This window comes from Scleropages formosus, chromosome 20, assembly GCF_900964775.1.
Source record: "Scleropages formosus chromosome 20, fSclFor1.1, whole genome shotgun sequence".
Lineage (NCBI taxonomy): Eukaryota > Metazoa > Chordata > Actinopteri > Osteoglossiformes > Osteoglossidae > Scleropages > Scleropages formosus.
Window position 1 is genome coordinate 7,292,952 of NC_041825.1, and position 18,317 is coordinate 7,311,268.

General features: G+C 43.6%; 2 protein-coding genes across 4 annotated transcripts; one reads left to right on the top strand and one right to left on the bottom strand.

The window, feature by feature from the left end:
• The first annotated feature begins 498 nt into the window (after positions 1 to 498).
• On the top strand, positions 499 to 7,791 carry LOC108927202 (actin-related protein 2/3 complex subunit 1B-like). The gene is made up of 10 exons (XM_018740328.1): positions 499 to 1,001; positions 1,485 to 1,559; positions 3,373 to 3,477; positions 3,569 to 3,791; positions 4,379 to 4,486; positions 4,607 to 4,813; positions 5,590 to 5,665; positions 5,742 to 5,938; positions 6,569 to 6,659; positions 7,426 to 7,791. The coding sequence occupies exons 2-10, from the start codon at positions 1,496 to 1,498 to the stop codon at positions 7,462 to 7,464; spliced, it is 1,110 nt and encodes a 369-aa protein (XP_018595844.1). The 5' UTR covers positions 499 to 1,001; positions 1,485 to 1,495; the 3' UTR covers positions 7,465 to 7,791.
• Positions 7,792 to 7,885: 94 nt separating this feature from the next.
• LOC108927193 (WD repeat domain phosphoinositide-interacting protein 2) lies at positions 7,886 to 15,854 on the bottom strand. Of its 3 annotated transcripts, none has more exons than XR_001965560.2 (13): positions 15,605 to 15,854; positions 14,898 to 14,980; positions 13,643 to 13,812; positions 13,282 to 13,378; positions 12,949 to 13,046; positions 12,749 to 12,841; positions 12,593 to 12,663; positions 11,997 to 12,104; positions 11,391 to 11,555; positions 10,927 to 11,034; positions 10,611 to 10,708; positions 10,165 to 10,433; positions 7,886 to 9,840 (listed from the first exon to the last, which is right to left on the bottom strand). XR_001965560.2 is itself a non-coding variant. In XM_018740319.2 (13 exons), exons 1-12 carry the CDS (start codon positions 15,676 to 15,678, stop codon positions 10,321 to 10,323), a joined length of 1,278 nt encoding a protein of 425 aa, XP_018595835.1. In that variant the 5' UTR covers positions 15,679 to 15,854; the 3' UTR covers positions 7,886 to 9,840; positions 10,283 to 10,320. The 3 variants fall into 3 exon arrangements, 2 of the variants coding, with proteins under 2 accessions (XP_018595835.1, XP_018595825.1); XM_018740319.2 differs by having other exon boundaries at positions 10,283 to 10,433; XM_018740309.2 differs by having other exon boundaries at positions 7,886 to 10,433.
• Between the last annotated feature and the right edge of the window lie 2,463 nt (positions 15,855 to 18,317).

Below are 18,317 nucleotides of genomic sequence, written 5' to 3' on the forward strand. Positions count from 1 at the left end.
CAGCTGTCCCAGTGAGAGAGGTCACATCAGCAGCACAAACATCACTGGCTTGTAGAGGGATTGAACCTGTGACCTTGACCATTATTACCACACATACATTGACTTAAACCGCTTGTCCCAAGCGGGGTCCCGGGGAGCCAGAGCCTAACCCGACAACATGGTGCAAGGCTGGAGGGGGCACACCCAGGACAGGACGCCAGTCTGTCGCAAGGCACCCCAAGCGGGACTCGAACACCAGACCCACCGGAGAGCAGGATCCAGGCCAAACCCACTGCACCACCACACCCCCCCCTTACTGTTCTTATTGCCACTCTCTAATCAAATGAGCTAACGGGCCAGTATCTTCATTTAGCATATTGTGATTTATTAAACGGCTTTGCTCTGGCAGCACTGAGGATCAGGAAAGGAGCAAATAATCGAGTGAATGCGATCTGATGTACAAAATGGTCCGTTAATCATTATTTCATGTGCAAACATTGGAAGTGAAGCACCAGAGCGGCGAGAATGGAATGAGCCCCACGCTGTAGGACAGTGAGACAAAGACAGGTCTGTTCTGTCCAGCAGCTGCTCCTGGAGCCCCTGACAAAACTCTGCGGACACGCGGGGCCTTGCCGATGCTGAGTTTCCGCTCTTCGCCGAACTTGGGCCTGCTCCTCGGAACAGATGAGTCGCGACAGGGGGGCCAAGTTCGACCCAAGACTCGACGCCGAGGTACGCGGCGTTCCCGGGATGTGCGACACCTCGCGGGTTTCTCCCCTCATTCTCCCAGCAACCTCGCACAAGAAGGTTCGAGGAGTTAAGTTTCGCTTGGCCCACCCCGTCGGCCGAGAACGGCCCACACTAGGAAGTGGTTTCAAGTCCCGGGCAGGAAAGGGGAAGTGGAGCGTGTGTGTGTGTGTGTGTTCTGCTCAGCTCACAGAGCACTGCGCTACAGTTCGTGTTGACTGCTCAGAGTCCACGAACCGAGGCTCCCGCTCCCAGCCGTTCCTCCTCGTTCCAGGGTAAGTACCGCGTTCGCTTTACGTGACCTTTTGCCTGAAACTCGAACCGAGACGCAGCAGAACGTGATGAATCTCCCGCCTCGAAATGTCCAACGTCTGTTACGCGTCACGAGTCCGTCTCGGTTCCAGGCGGGGGCACGGAGCAACTGTGCTTGTTCGTAATATGCAGGGAGCCTTTTCTGTACCATACAAATAATCGCTACCTTCACACGTCTCCTTGTCCCCGAACCTGGTTTTAGTTAAGTGCGCATGCGGAAAAGTACAGAGCACAAGAAGTTTGAAATCCATTTAATTTCAGTGTGTGTGCGATCAAAACGTTTTGTCTACTTCCACTTCTCTTTTTCGGGGCAGCGTAGTATTTTTTTTTAATTTTTTTACTGCGTTGCCTCTGTCTGATGCTCGGGATTGAAGTAAGTGCCAAGTGGGGAAAAAGCGTGGCGTTTCAGTGTTAATGCTGCTTTGTTTGTCCCTTAACACCCAAAGCACCCCTCACCATGGCTTACCACAGTTTCCTGCTGGAGCCCATCACCTGCCACGCGTGGAACAAGGACATGACCCGTAAGTGTGGGCGCGCACACACACACTCACACACACACACTTCGTATTTATTCATCTGACACTTTCTCCAAAGCAGCTTACAGAGTTAAGCTACTTACAGCGATTTACCCAGCTGGGTACTCATAACTGGGGCAATTTGGGGTAAGCCCCTAGATCAAGGGGACTACAGCAGGAGGTGGGATTCAAACGCAGAAACTCCGAGTCCAGGGTGGTGGTTCCAATCAGTTGCTCGCTGCTCCATGCACACGCACATACACGCACTGTTACGGTCCTGCCGCAAGATGCGACGCTGGACTGAACGTGCTGCGGACCGCATTCATCGTTTATAATTCGTATAAATAGACCTGGCTGATGGCCAGACGGCTAAATTATTTCCTCTCGAGATTGCAAGTACAGACAGATGAGAAAGCCAGACTTGATGTTTCCGACCAGCGCGCACCCAGTGCCACCGCACTCTCGAGCCCCGAGGCGCTGTGCGGTCGAGGGCGTGTAGTTTTGCATGCACGGTCTCGGAGGGGGTTTGGGGGGTTGGGGGGGGGAGACACCCGCAACAGTTCAAGCTGTTTCTCGTGTTCTTCTCTAAACGCTCTTCGCAAAGCAAGGAGGCCACAGCGTGCCTCTAAATGAACATCTAAACGAGCAAGGAATTAAGAGCAAAGTGCGATTTACTATAGCAAGTGAGCTTCGGTGTCCCGTCCCTGAACTGACGCCGCCGATCGGCTACGTCCCGCTGGATTCCTTCCCGACGAGTGGCGCTCACCACGAGGGCCAAAGCCAAGGGGCCGCTCTCAAGACGAGCGAGAAGCCAACCAACCGTCCCGCATTGAACCCGGAACACCTTTAATAACACAATTTATTACATAATAATCTACGAAAGAATCCTGTTTGATTTCTCTAAGCAACCGACATTTAATTGGAAAAATATTTTAATGTATTGTAACGCACCGATTATATGCATTAAACTGACAAATGCATCGTGAGTCATGTCGAAATGCAGAAATACGTCAACGTAATTCACGCAGCACCGGCAGCGCTGCACATAAAGGGGAACCAGGCGTTCGATGAGGAAGTTACATCAGTAGCGCGGCCGTTGAGCCTGTATCTACCCTCAGACGGACAATGGAATCGCTTGTGTCTCAGGCTTCCTGTTTTACCATGAATGGCGCGTTGTCTCTGGTTGGATCGGACCCCGGCAGAGCGCAGCCTAAGCGTGTGAAGAGCGCGGTACAAGCAGCAGGACACACTTCTCCCCAGGACAAGGAGGGCAAACTGAGCAGGGAGTCCAACGTTTGCCGGCAGCTACGCTCAGCATCACGTTGCACTCTTTAGGATCTCAAGACCGAAGAAGTCGACGAACTGTCCGTGACCGCGAAACGAACGTTCCCGTCTGAAAATTAATTTCTGACATGTTCCCCCATTTGTAACTCTGATGTGTCTTTTCCATTAGCCGTTGGAACGACTTTGTGCCTTTTTGCTTGGCTCGGCTTATGGGAAACGCCGGTATTTACACAGAGGGGGAGGTTTTTCTACCAGCGGCCTGGGAAGCACGGTCACGTCTTTCTCGCTTCTATTTATAGCATTGGTTTCCTTTAGTCTCGATCGGGAAAGCTGGGTTTTCGGGTTACGTTCCGTGTCTACCGGGATATTGTTCATCGATTTCAAGTAGAGCATTACACACTGCTGACGATTCCGAAAACGGTATTCCGTAGAATCCAAGTGCCCAAATCCCAGGGCTGATTTCAGTGGCTTCGGTGAGCAGTTTTCAGAGACAAATCACACGCAAATAGCTGGAGTTGTATTTTTCGTTTTGCAGAGATTGCTTTGTGTCCAAACAATCACGACGTCCACATCTACAAGAAAGACGGAACCAAGTGGACCAAGATCCATGAGCTCAAGGAACACAACGGCCAGGTGACAGGTGAGCTCGGCCGGAAATAGTGCCGAGAACGAGGAGGTCTCGATGGAGCGGCCCCGAACCGAGGGTTTGGTCTTCTTCTTGTTCGCGACAGGTATGGACTGGGCCCCTGACAGCAACCGTATAGTCACTTGTGGTACCGACCGCAACGCCTACGTGTGGACCCTCAAAGGCGATCAGTGGAAGCCAACGCTGGTCATCCTGAGGATCAACCGTGCGGCCCGCTGTGTGAAGTGGTCCCCCAAGGAGAACAAGTTTGCGGTGGGCAGTGCCTCTCGCCTCATCGCCATCTGCTACTTCGAGCAGGATAATGACTGGTGAGACACTCCTCTGCCCGTTTCAGCAAATCACAGTCGCAAAGTGTGTGGAGTTTACCAGACGAAGTGTTTCGGAGCAGCGAAGGTTACACCACGGATCAGACACCAGTCCGGCGTGTGGCACTGACGTACAGTACACACCGCACGTCCGTCTACACAGTCATACGCCAAGGGTAGTTTGGGCTCAGCTGTGCACCTCAACATCACACCTTGGCATCATGGGAGAAAACCCATGTGAACACACTGTAGACATACAGGAGGTGGATTTGATCCTTAAACAATTTACTGAACCAAGGATATACAGGAATTTCCCGCTCATGTCCCCTTATAATGTTAAAATATCATTTCTATATTTAAGAAATAAAAAATGAATAAATCAAACCAAATAAATTAGTCCTTGTCGGTTTTGCAAGAGTTAATCCAAAAGGTTCTTGCATGGTGTTGAGGTGTAGAGGTTCTGAAGGATTCTGCAGAGGTGGGTCTTGGGTTAGCATGTGTAGTCAATGTGGATCGTTGATGATGGAAATTGCCATAAATTTAATGCTTGAAAAGATTTCAAATGATTGTTTTCTTTCTTTGGGATCAAGGTGGGTTTGCAAGCACATCAAAAAGCCAATTCGCTCCACGGTCCTGAGTTTGGACTGGCATCCCAACAACGTGCTGCTGGCAGCTGGATCCTGTGACTTCAAATGCAGGTGAAGACCAGCCGCCCTTCTCTTGCTTCATTAGGTGTTTTATTTTACAGATTTTTAAGAGATGAAGCTGTTCTGTCCACTGAGACGAAAGTATTTACCAGAACTATCTTCTTCCTCCAGGATCTTCTCTGCCTATATCAAAGAGGTGGAGGAGAAACCAGGCCCCACATGCTGGGGCTCCAAGATGCCATTTGGGGAGGTGCTCTTCGAGTCCAGCGGCACATCTGGATGGGTGCACGGCGTCTCCTTCTCAGCCAGCGGAAACCGCGTGGCCTGGGCCAGCCACGACAGCACCGTGGCCGTGGCCGACGGCGAGAAGGCCACCGTGTGAGTACTTGTGACCTGTGGTCTCCATTAACAAATTTTTTTTTTTTTTTAAATTTCTAACTCATTCTCATTCAGGTCAGGATCATTCCATTACTTTATTTAGCTGATGCTTTTCTCCAAAGCGACTTACAGTGTTGAGGTTACGATTATTTACCCATTTATACAGCGGGGTAATTTTACTGGAGCAATTTAGGGTAAGTACCTTGCTCAAGGGTACTACAGCAGGAGGTGAGACTCAAACATACAACCTCTGGGTCCAAAGGCAACAGCTCTAACTACTGCAGCACCAGCTGTCCCCATATTTAATTCCATAATTAATGTGAAGAGCAGCTGCCGTTGCAGAATTGCTCACACATAAGCAGTGAGTCCATGGTTTTAGGGTCCAGATCTACTGTAACGGCAAATACAAAATAACCGGTAATATTCCTCTGTAAATATGTGGATGACTGAACTGTTTAAACTTCTGCTGGAAAAACTGACATTTTATCTCCATGACAATTCTAATGAATTCTGGAACATCTGGACACCCATCTGGAGGTTATTAGAAAGCGCTGCATGATCACACCTGTGACATACCGTAACCTTTTGACCTCGAACCTTAGCGCTATGTATGTGGACATATTCGTGCTTTCTCTGCGTACTGTCTCTACCTGCATGCCGTTGTGAGCCAGTGCTGCCGAAATCGGGTGGGCTGTTATGTGGTGAAATCAGATGGGATTCGTCCATCGCTCGCGTACCGTTTCTAAATGGTCGTATTTCCGTCCGGTCGCCACCAGCATCAGCAGCCTGACCTCTGAGACGCTCCCCCTCCTGTGCGTGACGTTCATCACCGAGAACAGCCTGGTGGCCGCGGTAAGTGCTCTTTAGCCGTCAGCACCCCGTACGCCCAGGCCCGACGGGGTCTCTAACGCTCGCGAACGTCTTCCAGGGCCACGACTGCTACCCGGCGCTCTTCGTCTACGACGCGGGGAAGGGCTCCATCGCCTTCGGAGGCAAGCTGGACGTGCCCAAGCAGAACACCCAGAAAGGGATAAGTGCCCGAGAGCGCTTCCAAAACCTGGACAAGAAGGCCACCGCGGAGGGCAAGGAGAGCAGCCTGGAGTCTCTGCACAAGAACAGCATCAGGCAAGAGCCCTTCCACCGAAGCACTGACTCTGTGCTGCCAGGAATTCCGACTTCTCTGTAACTGTAATCGGCGAAATGCGGGTTTTCACATAACCGTTTTCATAAAAACGTGTTGCTTGCTTACTTTAGCCAGTTCCCTCAGCGAACCACATCGCTGCAAGAGGTTTCCTTCCCGCTCTGTAACTAGAGTGTGGACTGTTTCTCAAATCCAGATCCTTTGTAGTGTCAGCAAATTCCATAGCTCGCTGCCAGCTCCTGTCATTACAATAAAAACAATACACGTTGGCATGTGAGACACACTCCGACGCAAAAAGCACGATACGCATAATGCAATATGCATTTAACTGACTTTACCCTGTATAATTATGAGGACAGATATATTTTCAGAATGCAGGGGGGGGGTTCACATTGGTGTAACTCATATATATAAATATCTTATGTATGCAGTATATGTCAATTTCATATATATATATATATACACACATACATATTTATAAATTCAGCATTAGACAAACCGAAAAGATATAAATAAAAACACAGAATGGCTTGTTAGATTCCGTGCACAAGGAAGCATTATGTTGCGAACGTGACAATTTGCTATGCTTCTAAACCTGGATGGTGACTTTTCAGCCAAATCTCCATTCTTGAGGGTGGGAAGTCCAAGTGTACTAAATTTTGCACCACTGGAATGGATGGAGGGATGACCATTTGGGACGTCAAGGTGAGACATTCTTTCTTGTAGGTGTTTCATAAGAAACGGCTGAAAAATTATTCAGAATTCCAGCGCAGACCAATATTCACAGTAAGGGTAAAATGCCTTGAAAAACTGCCTTATTTCAAATCAGTTAATAAATCCAAGGCCAACCCTGGCTTATAAAGCAGTTTTCTGGCAAATACAGTACAGATTCATATTCCAAATTATTTTCCATTCCAGTTAAAAGGGAATTCCAACCATCCCATCCATGATTTTAATTTCACTCATTTACCCTTAAAATATTTACATCTGATAGAAAATGCTCAGTGCTTCCCCTAAAATTTCACACATTTCTGCTCTGATGTGCATCAATAACATATGAGGAGCGGAATTCTGCAAACTTACGCTCGTTCTTTCAATATCATGGCTATAAAATGCTCACTCGTTTCTGTAAGGTGATGATATTTTTAAAACTCCTTTTTTCCTCTTTCGGGGCTTTTAACAGCGCCCATGAAAGCGTGCTCCAAAAATTCAGGCAGGGAGTAGTCTGGAGATGAACAAATAATGTTTGTTGAGTGGAACGACCTGCCTTTCAATTGCATGTCAGGAAACAAAATTGCCAGTTTGTTCCCTGTGCTACATGGGACAGTCGGTATGCATTCCTACCAGAGAACTGCCGAATTGGGAGCATTATTCGTTTTCGTTGGAATTCCCTTTTAAAGGAAACATCTGCTAAACAAATGCTTTATTTTTATTTAACAATTTAACTGAACTTTATTATTCTCTTTATTAGACTCTGGAATCTGCCATGAAAGATCTGAAGATCCTGTAACTGATATATAAAAATAACATCTCCTTGATCATTCAAAACTTCAGCAGCCATTCTATTAATAGCTACGACAATTAACTTTCTTAGCGCTATACTCCTTCTATATAGGGAAACAATTAAGGATTTGCACCTCACAGCTGCTTACAGTATTTTTCATTGATAATGAGCATTCCTTAAGGCTGTGGCTTAAATTTTTTTTGCCCTTATTGTCATGGACAGTGGTAAACATTCTACAGCAAGTTTTTATTTTGTAAGACATTTCTATAAATACGGAATGCCCAGTTGAACTCTTTTTATGCATATATGCTGGACATAGAGATGCTAAAAAATTTTTGGCTACGGTTTGTATGTTGAAATTTGAAATAATGACCACCTCATGAAGATACGCTGCAAACAGTGGAGGAAAAATTTTTTAAATCCTGGGGACGTTTTTCCTAATGCGACTGAGAAAAATGAAACAGCCACCAGGGTTCTCTTTCAGAACAAAACATTTCACAATGGTCATGAGTACCAAAGATAACGTGGAAATATTACCAGACTGAGCTTCGACAAGTCATTTTACAGTTTGAAAATTACCTTAAACTCAAGCGGAATAAAATCCAGACCTTTTGCATACATGAATGTGTTTATTTCCATATTTCTTTGTGTATGTCAGTCTTTGTCTGGAATATACATCTATTAAAAAAAAAAAAAAAAACTGGATTAGGTCAGTAATATCGGAGGTCCATTGGCTGCTTGGGAAGGAAGGAGAAAAAAAAAAAAAAAAAAAAAAACTATGCACTGAAAATGTACATCCATCTGATGACAGGAGAAATTTGTTTCATATTGTACAAGGCAACAGTACATTCCTTACTCTTCATATATTCAACATACAAAAAGAAATGAAATACTCAGCAGAACCTCACATTACTCCCTAACTCAATGGAACACCCCACTCGTACAAAAAAAAAAAAAAAAACCACGGTGAGGGAAGCCTCAAGAGCAGAGTCCCATAACAAAGCTACGCTACTGTTGTGCCATCATGCTGTGTAACCTGCGAGGTCCAGCGGCTGCTGTCCACATCAAAGGACCGAAAACCTTCGTCTACCTAAAGATCTTAGACTCCCACGACTTGTTGATCCAGCGTCAAAAGCAAGACAAAGTGACAGCAATGTCAGGCAATTATTACCGAGGACATGGAGAACAGGTCACGCCGGTTAATCTCACATGAAGCCATTGCACAGTGTATTTGTTAATCTACTGTTTAAACCTTTTTAAATGAGTCATTAAAAAAAAAACATACCACTGGAAAGACACTGCTGCAAATAGCTATTTAGGTCACTGTCGACATTTAGAGGCGGAACAGGAAAGGCCTAAATTTATAAGTACAGTACTTAGAGCTGAACCTCCGACTATGATGCAGAAGGATAAGCATCTCTCAGTATGTTCATCTTCCAATGTTCCACTCTTCACCATCTCTTCTATTTAGTTTCTACACTGAAAGTGTAAAATTTAATCCTTTTAGAAGAGCGAGGTCCCAGAAATTCTCACAGTCCCTGCTTGCTATTCAGTGCAATCTTCTTTCTTACTCAACGTCAACGGCCCTGATCGCAACTATACAGTAACTGTCATTGTACAGATGAGGAAAATTGGACCGATAATCTTTCTCCACACATTAATGGTAACATTATGGAAATAATCAAAACATTAAGTTCATGGGCAGAACATAAAAGGTCTGCATAAAATACATGGTCAGATTCCTTTTGAGTTGATTTAGCTAGAATTTCCTGTAATACAGCGAGTTCACTAACAGAAGTCAAAATAAATAGTTTTATGGTAACTACAGAACATTAACTAAATGAGGCTAATTATGAACACAGTCAAGCAAACAACTACCTTGAATCAGTTCTGATGAATTTCAAGATTGTACATGATTAACATTTTAAGATGGCAGATTTAAATCTGGCTAAGTTTTAGAAACGCTTTATAAACAGCTTCTCTTCACAACACATTAACCACAAAAGAGTGGGGGAGAAGGGTCATATTAAGAAATATTGCATATGATTTCGTTGTAGTTTTCAGGCATGAAATTAAACATGCCAAAAAAAGATCTCTCTCACACACACACACACACACACACACACACACACACAAGAAAAAAAAAAAAAAATCTAAAGCTGTACAGCAGTGCGATGCCACCCATCCGACAACCGTGGACTTGGTTTTGCAAAACGAAGACGGCAGCATTCAATGGGTTTCGCTGGGCCTCTGAGGCCTCCATGGATGCAGCTCATCAACTAGAACCTTCTCAGGAACTCAGCAGCAGGACATCTGCTCCCATTGATGCCACTCTCTCAGTTCTTTATGGGTGACAACCCCTGACACCCCCAACTCGTGTACCTGAAATAACGTGGACAGGACATTCTCTGTTTGTGTCTTAGGCACATGTTGGCCTTTACTTGTTCATTTTCCTTCTTGTAAAATGTACATAACAATAAAACCCGAACATCACCGAAAGGTCCACCGTACATGTTGGAACCATCTACTTATGCAAAGAAAAGTACTAGCAGTGCTATACTTGGCACAGGTACATGCAAAGCTAAGAGATTTACAGACTGCTGCGAGCAGCTCCATTTGAATTTTTTAACTGGAAAACAGTACAGCTAAGCATGGGTTTTCAAAATTTAAAAGTCACAGAAGGAGGAAAAAAAAAAAAAAGCTCACAGTATAGACAGGATTACGCTATAGATAGGCTCGTTTTAAAACTCCTTGTCCTTCATACTCTTGATTGGTTACAACTGTATAGCAGCACCGCAGGGGCTCTACCCATGTGTGACCTCACAGTTGTCTGCTTTCTCCAGCTTGACGATAGACTGTCACTCAGTCAGTCTGCAGGATCATAGGGGGTTGCTCATTCTCCTCATCAAGGCGTAGGGAACTCATGTCATCCTCCATGCCGGGGCCGCCAATGGCACCCTGGTCCTCAGAGTAACCTTGCGGACACAGTAAGAGAGACATCATTCATCCAGACTTCTGGGCACACCTTGACCTTCAGTCCTCCCCCCATTACACCTTCCAACACTAAAAATATTCTGTGGTACATCACCAGTACATTCTCCAAGTACTTCCCACAGACGATGGCTTACAGCTACAGTATAAAAAGGGTGTACCTTTGGTTAATGCAGCACTGTAGGTCTGTGCCACTAGGGGGCGGTCATGATTTGTGGCCTCCAGTATTTCATTGGGCGGCTCTGCGCTGCCATCCAATCTGAGAAAAAACAGAATAAACTGCTGCCTCCGTCCCTGTTTACATCCCTATACACCTTTATAGTATCTCACGACTAACTGTCTCACAATTTCAAGACATGGGCCTTAAAAACTGCATACCTTTTCACTTAATTTCTTCAAGAATCACCTTTAGTAATTAAAAAAAAAAAAAAAAATTGCACCATTGCCTGTATACGCATGGGATGTCAGAAGCCTTACTTGTGCTGCTTCATCAGTGTGCACTCTCCACCCTCCTGCGGGTCCAGGTTGTACATGTAAAGGTAGCCGTCGGCAGCAGCCACCAGAAGGCGAGGGATTTTCTGGATTCTGGAAAAGAATCATCAAGATTCTCAAAATCCTGCCAACTTTTGCTGTGGCTCTTCATATAGCCCGAGTGTTTTCTTAAGATTGGCTTAATAAAATTTCCATCAAGGGACAGGAAAATGTACACATTAACAGTTGAAAATATACTGCACCCATCTATACTTCAAAATAAAAGCAATTACAGCATTCTGTTATTCATCCATTTAACTATCCATTTCTGATTTTGGTCATTCACTTATTTTTGAAAAGGTGTGGCCTATAACAAGTCCTGAAACATGGTTAAAAGAACGATATAAAGAAAAATAGGAAATTATACTCTATATAAATAGATAGTATATATGAACAGAGAATTTGCTCACATGGCGAGTGCACAGATATTTTTGTGCCCTGAAAAGGGCAGTCTGACTGTAGCAAAGGCTCTTCCCTGGTTGAACATTTCTGTGACCTGGGCAGGTAAGTAACTTGTAGAAGCCATGAGCACTTTTCCAAAATAGCCTGTCCAGGTGGTAGGCTCCTCCTGAGGCCTGAAATTGAAACGTGCACACAGTAAAAACATCGTGTCAGCTTCACAAATGCACTCTCTGTCAGGTCCCCAACTGTTAATGCCAAATAACCTGTAGTTCTAGGGATTACTTACTTCACAATAAACATCAGTTTATTCTAGAAAACAGACTAGGTTTCTGTAACAGTAACAGTCAACATGTCAAGATTCATGCATTTTCAAAAAAAGGTTCACGGAAATTCAGTTTTTCCAACTTCAATTTTGTAGTTTATTTCAGGCAGACAACGAAATACCGAGAAAGCAACAGCATGAATTATTAATGCACAGAAAAGAGAACATGGAAAAAAGTTATCTGACTGCAGGTGCTCGACCCAAGGCCAAACAAACCCTGAGAACGCAAGCCCAGTGCACCCACGTCGGAACATCTGACAACCCAACTTGAACACAAGGCAGCCATGCTCACTTTTCTTTCTGCGTCTCTAGTTTGAAGATATGAACAGTCTCAGTGTTGCTGGAGGCAGACAGAAACAGCCCTTCCATACTGAAAGCAAGCGAACAGATGCTGACACATCTGCGAAACAAAATCGTTTCAAGTTAGGTGTTTGCAAGAACATTTATACAACAAATGAAAATGTTTTAAGGTTTGCATTAAAAATGTTACATTGTACTTTTTACACTGAAGTCTTTAACAATTCAAAGTTTTTAAAACCGGTTAAGAATAGCTAACAAGGATACTTACATTACTCATCTGCAAACAAATGTACAAAAAACTTTTTAGGAACAATACAGTCAGGTAAATTTACCTGTAGGATAATTAAAAATATTAAGCCTCTAAAGACAGAAGAATTAAATGTGGCATAAGGGAAGTACCTTGCTCAAGGGTACTACAGCTGGAGGTGGGTTTGAACCTGCAACCTCTGGGTCCAAAGGCAGCAGCTCCAACCACTCATCACTAGTGATCCCAGTTTTAAATTTTACTATGAGCCACAGGAAGCCTATATTGGACAGGCTGTTATCGGTAATGACGAGGAAATGTTGTGTCATCAAGTCACCACTGACCTTTTCACTCCTCTCCTGAATTCAAAGAGTTTCTGACCCTCTGGGATCGAGAACACTCGAATCACTGTACCCTGCAAGAGGCCACAGGGTCAGTCCATAGAGACTAAAGAACAATTCTACACTGCAAACTTCCCCCGTTAAAGACCCGAAGAATACCTTCTCAGAGGCCGTGGCCAGTTTCGTGCCACTCGAGTCAAAGGCCAGCGCTGCTAAGGGACTGTCGTGGGCTGGGATCATGTTAGCGGCCCGCTAGATGGGAGAGAGCAGTTGAAAAACTTTCCATTGTCACTGCCAGGAGAAACACTGTACTTATGTAATGGTGAGTGAAACATGATGTGAAAGAAAAGACAACGTACCAGATTGACTGTGTCAAAAACTTGAACCTCTCCTATCGTGGCACTCCCTGGGTACGCCAAATAGCAATTTTCATTACTAATTGACAGTGCGCAAAGCCCTAAAAAAATAAAAATTGGGTAATCTTCAGCAAAATTCCCCCGTTAGTCAATATGGGGAAAGGGTTAAAAGACAAGCATACACCGGAAGTGAAATCAGATATTTATGTTCTGCTTTTGCAATAGTTCAGCAGACCAGTGAGGAACTGAAAATGAAAAAGCCCAGGGACCAATTCCATATTTCATACAGCCTCGATTTTACTTTTCACTGCAATTTTACTCTAATATTCAAACTACCTGAAGGATTGGGAGGGGTCTCCCGAATGGTGTGCAACACTTTCATATCTCTGATGTTGTGGATATAAAGGGACTCCTCCAGACATACTATCAATCTCTGTGGAAACAAACATTACAAACTGAAACCGCATTCCTCTCCGAAGCTGCCTTCATTTCTTCCATACTATGAGACACAGTTATACAGAAGATACATATATTTTAGCTACCGTTACATCTGCAAATAGCATTCATCAATATCAGGCTTACATACATTACTTGCAGAGTAAAACTTCAAACTACAATTCTCATTTACAACCACTGTGAAACATGGGGAAAGAAATTAGTACACTAAGAATACATTAAAAGTACATTTTAAAAATACCTGTCTGTTGAGCTTCACAGCCAGAATAGTGTTGGAGTAACTGTAGTTGCAGATCTCTGTTCCTTTTTTAAAATGACACACTTTCAGCTTCCTGGGTGCTTTAAGGCTAACTATAGCAACAAGGCTGCTGGAGAACAGTCTTTCCACGATGCAAACATCTTCAGTGTCAGCTGGAGAGAGACATTATTTTCAAAACAATGCGGTGAGACTGAACGCTAGCTGAAACAGTGTAATCCTCCTAGTTTTACATTTGCTCAGTGTAAAAGTTTACAGTACATTTTCTCCGTATTAATGAAGTTTTAAATGGTGTGATGGTGGTCACTTGGGTCAAGCCACTTTGGCCCTGATCAGACAGAGAATATAACTGGTGTGAACAGTGTATGTATAACTCGGCTTGTGCAGAATTATTATTAACATTTATTTAGCTGACTCCTTATTCCAAGGTGACACAGGATGTTCGGGAAACTTTACAATGATTTAACAACTGAAACAGCACAATATTGTTACTAAATTAGTACCTAGATCAGTCCTAGAGCACTAGTGAGGTTCAGCTGTAACTGCACTTTGTTATGCATCATATTACACCTGCTTTATGCGATCTTCCATGCAGGGATTAATAAAGTATTATTTTATCCTGTCCTAACAGCCATAAACATGACACCACCTGCTGTCCCCAATATCTGGGCACAATGGTCCCAAAACCTATCCGTGGGGACACTCAGCCCATTTTTTGTGTTTCACTAACAGAATACCAAAGGCAGTCAAGAAATGGAGAGCATGATCAGTAGAGTCACGCTGGTAGTGAAATGGAACAGGTGTGTGTATGTGCACTATTTACAGGGCGCCCGATAAAACACCTACATATTTAGCACTCGCTCATCCACAATTTCAAAGAGCCTAGAAGTTGACAGCAAACGCTCTCAACGCTTTGCCCGATTCAAAATTGGTCGCAAACCGTTCCCTCTTCTTACACTCAATATTCAGCGGCAGCATTTTTTTTTTGTTTGTTTGTTGAAGCATATAGAGATTTTTCAGAAACTCTGTAGATGCTGAACGGTTGAGGATCAGAGAGGAGAGAACAGAAACTCCGTGCGAAGCGGTGTACTTGACAACAATAGGCTAAGAAAAGGGCCTTTGGGGACTTTCATAACAAAGTGGGGAAACGGCCAGTCAGCTTGCTTTTTTTTTTTTTTTTTTTTTTTTATCTCTCGGTCCAACACACTGCTTAGTCCACAAATAATATAAACTCACTCACTGCATTCGTATATCTGCTCCAACTTATCGACTGCAGATAAGGAGAAAAATTTGTAGCCACACTTGGTGCCGACTGCTAAGGACCTGAAAGGAAAAATACACACAAAAACACACAGTCAAATCGAAATAAAAGTTTGATGCCGGTTTACCACAAGTATAAATTCCTGGTGAGTGGTGTCTGTCTGGTCTGGTTTTTAAAATAACGTGATGTGAGGAAAGGAAAAGTTGGATTAAATGTGAAAAAAGCAGAGTAAAAGCAGTGTAGCATGTAAAGCATGTGTGTCCACCACCACTCACTCACAAACCCAGTAAACACTCAGGTTAGAAAACTAGTCACTTAGCACTACATTTCCTCTCAAATCTCATACTTTTAATCTGTTCGAAGTGACTTTATTTTGAGAAATAACCACATTTTTACATTTTGAACACGAACAATGATGTATGTATTACTTCACTGAGTCACCACTTCACTTGCAATTGAATTCTTGTTCTTGCTACTAACTAATTTAATTAACAAACAGAGGTGGCACTGGCAGAGATACTAAAACTTAATATCGAGGAAAGTGGCGACAGCTCTACTATCTGGTACAATTAATGAGGAGCGAATTTAATAATTTTTGTCAAATACTTTTGCCCCGGAGCTGCGTTTTCCCCCCATAGGCCACGGAATCCCCGAGCTTTCCTGGCCGCCCTCGGCGCCCTGCTTACGTGTTGTCCTGGTTGAAGTTTGCGAAGAGCAGCTGGCTGCAGCCGGCCTCCCCGCTCTGACTGGCCAGGTTCATGGGGTCGGCACCATCTACCGCTATAACATCAGGAGAAATCAGAACAACCGAATGTCACACCCGGACAACGTTGCCACTTTGCAACGAACTGCTCTCACTGCCGCATCTCCACGCTCCTCTTCCACGGTGTTGTTGTTGATTTACTTCGCACGCCGCGCAGCGTGCTGTAGTGCGCATGCGCAATGGGGCGGCGCGCTGGCTGCGTTGTGGCGCACAGTACAGGCTGTACTTTAATTTTTACAGTTAGTATAAATACATTTACATATCTGTGCAATACAAGATGTGTACACACATTAAAACATTGAAAAAAAAACATAAGCTTTTTTCACCGATCAGAATAGACGCACCTGGACAACAAATGTGCGCTCTGCGTCTCATTTGTCCGACAAACAGTGACTGTTCTGTTTATATAATAAGTTCAGTTTGTGTTTTGTCTGAATGTAATGTTTCCTTGTTTTACGTCTTTTGCTTTTGCGAACGTCTTGCCTCCTCATTTCTCACACCATGCTGTTTCTTCAACCTCACTTTCATTTTTCCAGAATTAATTATTAATTATTAAATTATTAATTACTTTGAATGACTTAACTAATTTAAAAAGGAGGACACGCCATATGGTGTAACTGAAGCACCAACTGTGAAAAAATATATTTAAAATACTGATGTTTGTCGAACGAAGGTGACCGGCATTCTCCACCTATCCCTTCCTTGACAATTGATTGATTGATTAATTGATTGAGATTGCGCCTCCTAAATTCAACTTGCTTTCACAGTGCTCACAGATTAGTAAGAGCGGATAAATGTCACACCTTTATGCAAGGAATGTTCACACCCAACAGCAGTTTCAGAAAGCATTTTTTTAAATTTCCTGACATTTAAAATTACTGATAAGTTTAATGTAGCTCAAAGTATTTTTTAACGTCTAGTAACGCCTCCTTTCTGTCAGCTGACTTCTTCTGAGGATTTCATTGGTCAACGTCGCTGTCACTCAAAATTTTCCCCAGGACTAACAACAATGGAATTGCTTAACATTTTGGTTTAGGGTGAAAATCGATGGCCTCAAGTCCAGTCTATGACTATGTTCATGAAACTAGCAGTTATGCCATTTGTTCCATTTTGCTAATGCATTTATCTAAAGCAATGCACACTTATTTATCCATTACAGTGGGGTATTTATACTGGTGCAGTTCCAGGTAAATTCATTGCTCAAAAGAATATGGCAACAGTATTAACGGGGTGGGGGGTGCAGTGGCACAGTGGATTGGACCAGGTCCTGCTCTCCGGTGGGTCTGGGGTTCGAGTCCTGCTTGGGGTGCCTTGTGATGGATTGGCATCCTGTCCTGGGTGTGTCCCCTCCCCCTTCAGCCTTACATCTTGTGTTGCCGGGTTAGGCTCCGGCTCCCCGCGACCCCGTATGGGACAAGCGGTATCAGATGGGTGTTTGTATTAATGGGGTTTGAGCTGCAGGGTTTGGGCTTAAAAGTAAGTAGCTCTAACTGTTATGCTACCAACTGCCTTGTAATTGTGGTATATCACTGGGTTTATGTGTCTCTTTGCAATCAGACCAATCAGAGTTCAGTGTTGATTTTTGTCCCTCCTTGACTGACACTAGTTCGTTAGAAGGCAAGAGCTCAACAGCTCAGTAAAATACATAAGTTTAAATGTGATTGATAAGTCACACATTTCATACTTCTAATAATTACTTCTCCTGGTCATGGCGGTGCAAACCCTGTCCCCAAATCACTTGGCACAAGGGTGTGGGGGTACATCCTCAACATGATACCAGTCCATCATAAGGTAACCCCACACACACACACACACATACACACACACACCAATATGTGTCCCCAGTTCATCTGAACCACAAGTCTTTGGACTGTGGGAAGAAACCCACACAAACATGGGCACAACTTGCAAACTCCACACAAACTTAACTGGATTAAAATCTACACCCAAACAGTGAGACAGAAGTACTACCAGCTGCACTGATGTGCTGCCATGTTTAATTACATTTTTTTTTCTATGCTGCGAGGGCTTAATTTTACAAAATACACTCAAAGTATTATTACTGCAAAGTATTTTGTTTTTAACTGGACATTAGATATGTAATTCACTTGCAACTCTCCACAAAGTTCCCAATGGCATGTTAATTAATTTTTTGATGACAGTGCCAAGTGATGTCCGTCTTTGTGCATATGATGTCTACACCCATGCTGAAAATCATGTTACTGCAAGCTGCGCCTTCTATTGTGTAACTTGCTAACCATTCACTACTATTTCACTACCAATTAGGTAACAAGACTTAGTTTCTATCAAAAGTTCAATGTCAGCATTATCAATGGAATAAATAGCTGTTGTCATTTAGATAGCTGCAACAAACCAGCTATATAAAGCAAGTTTTCAATGATTTCTATCATTTAGATGTCATAGATTAATAATGGTGTAGCTAGATGAGGATCAGATCAGTTAGATTGACTGAATTTAGCAAGATGCTTAGGCAGCACACTGTGGTCTTTTTATTTCTTTTCTTTGTTTTGTAAGGTTATTCATCATGTCTAATTTTACTGGGGCATTGGGTTTAATTTATTGAAAAGAAAAAAAAAACGTTAAAACTATATATGAACTGTCAATAATGCTAATGA

Bases quoted from the DNA above. Each gene is read 5' to 3' on its own strand.
- LOC108927202 (XM_018740328.1), top strand. From the start codon at position 1,496: ATGGCTTACCACAGTTTCCTGCTGGAGCCCATCACCTGCCACGCGTGG. The intron at 5,939-6,568 runs GCAAGAGCCCTT...GTGACTTTTCAG, and splicing joins CTGCACAAGAACAGCATCAG to CCAAATCTCCATTCTTGAGG. The intron at 6,660-7,425 runs GTGAGACATTCT...TCTCTTTATTAG, and splicing joins TGACCATTTGGGACGTCAAG to ACTCTGGAATCTGCCATGAA.
- LOC108927193 (XM_018740319.2), bottom strand. From the start codon at position 15,678: ATGAACCTGGCCAGTCAGAGCGGGGAGGCCGGCTGCAGCCAGCTGCTC. The intron at 13,813-14,897 runs GTGAGTGAGTTT...GTCTCTCTCCAG, and splicing joins GGAGCAGATATACGAATGCA to CTGACACTGAAGATGTTTGC. The intron at 12,842-12,948 runs GTACGTTGTCTT...TCTCCCATCTAG, and splicing joins TTTTTGACACAGTCAATCTG to CGGGCCGCTAACATGATCCC.